This window comes from Sinocyclocheilus rhinocerous, unplaced genomic scaffold, assembly GCF_001515625.1.
Source record: "Sinocyclocheilus rhinocerous isolate Xijiao unplaced genomic scaffold, SAMN03320098_v1.1 scaffold706, whole genome shotgun sequence".
Lineage (NCBI taxonomy): Eukaryota > Metazoa > Chordata > Actinopteri > Cypriniformes > Cyprinidae > Sinocyclocheilus > Sinocyclocheilus rhinocerous.
This window is the reverse complement of record NW_015632479.1, coordinates 415,378-416,575: the sequence shown is the minus strand read 5'-3', so window position 1 is coordinate 416,575 and position 1,198 is coordinate 415,378. Positions and strand designations below refer to the sequence as shown.

General features: G+C 35.7%; 1 protein-coding gene across 1 annotated transcript in view; it reads left to right on the top strand.

Annotated features, from left to right (window-relative positions):
- Window positions 1–226, top strand: part of LOC107742597 (myosin phosphatase Rho-interacting protein-like) — a 24,859-nt gene extending 24,633 nt beyond the window's left edge. The window contains exon 6 of the mRNA XM_016555640.1: window positions 136–226. Coding sequence (XP_016411126.1) covers window positions 136–226 — 91 coding nt within the window. The remainder of the gene's footprint in view (window positions 1–135) is intronic.
- The last annotated feature ends 972 nt before the right edge of the window (window positions 227–1,198 follow it).

The window sequence follows — 1,198 nt, the reverse complement described above, 5'->3', positions numbered from 1 at the left end:
ACACACACACACACACACACACACTCACTCACTCACACTCTCTCTCTCTCACACACACACACACACTCACTCACACTCTCTCTCACACACACACACTAGTAGTGCTAGTAAAACTTTGTGTCTGTCTCCACTTAGGCTGGTTCAGTGCGAGGTTTGGTGGTTTCTCAACAATGTGAGCGGTCGAGATTTTGATCAGGCCTCTTGTTTTTATGGCATTCTTTACTGATAGTATCGTCCATTCACTGCGATCATTGAAGGAGCACAAACAGCATTTGTTTCACAAGCCAGACTGCTCCGAAAAATAACAAGGATTATTGTTGCAAGCAGGCGCATTTGTCAGCGTAACAAAAGGCTCAGGCTGAATCTAAAACGAGGCCCAAGATTGTGATTGTTTGTGATTGTTTGCGCTACTTTCAAGATTTCGATGTGTTACTGGTGTTTTCTGCCTCATTCTGAAGGCAGTCGGAACTGTTTATGCAGCTTCTTGGTTGTGAAGGTCAGTGATCAACAGACTGTCTGACAAATATTGATATTATTCCACAAATATTGATATTATTCCACAGCATATGGACCTAATTATGCATCTCTTTTCAAGCAAGACAAAACATATTCAACGAATGGATAAACACCACACACTCAAAAGTCCACACACTTGAATAAAAGGTTGTTAACATTTGCTGAAATGCCATAAATAAATATGTTTTTACTAGAGTATTCTGTATGGATGCATTTATCAGTCATTGCTCATCGTTAGAGATTTTTTGGTGTTGGTCGGTGAAAGGAACTGACTGTTTTCAGAAAATTTCATTGGCATTTCCTTTTCATTTTACCTTCTTTTCATTTAAAGTCAAATTATAAAAATATTTAGACAAATGTAGACTACTGTTCAGATTTTATTTTTAAAGAAATTAATGCTTTTATTCATCAAGGACACATTAAAGACATCAAAAGTGTCAGTAAAGACATTTATAATGTGACAAAAGATTTATATTTAAAATAAATGCTGTTCTTTTGAACTTTCTGTTCATCTGTGAATCCTGAAAAATAAAATGTATCAGTTTTCACAAAAATATTGTGCAGCACAACTGTGTTCAACATTGATAATAATCAGAAATGTTACTAATAATCAGCATATTAGAATGATTTCTGAAGATCATGTGACACTGAAGACTGGAGTAATGATGCTGAAAATACAGCT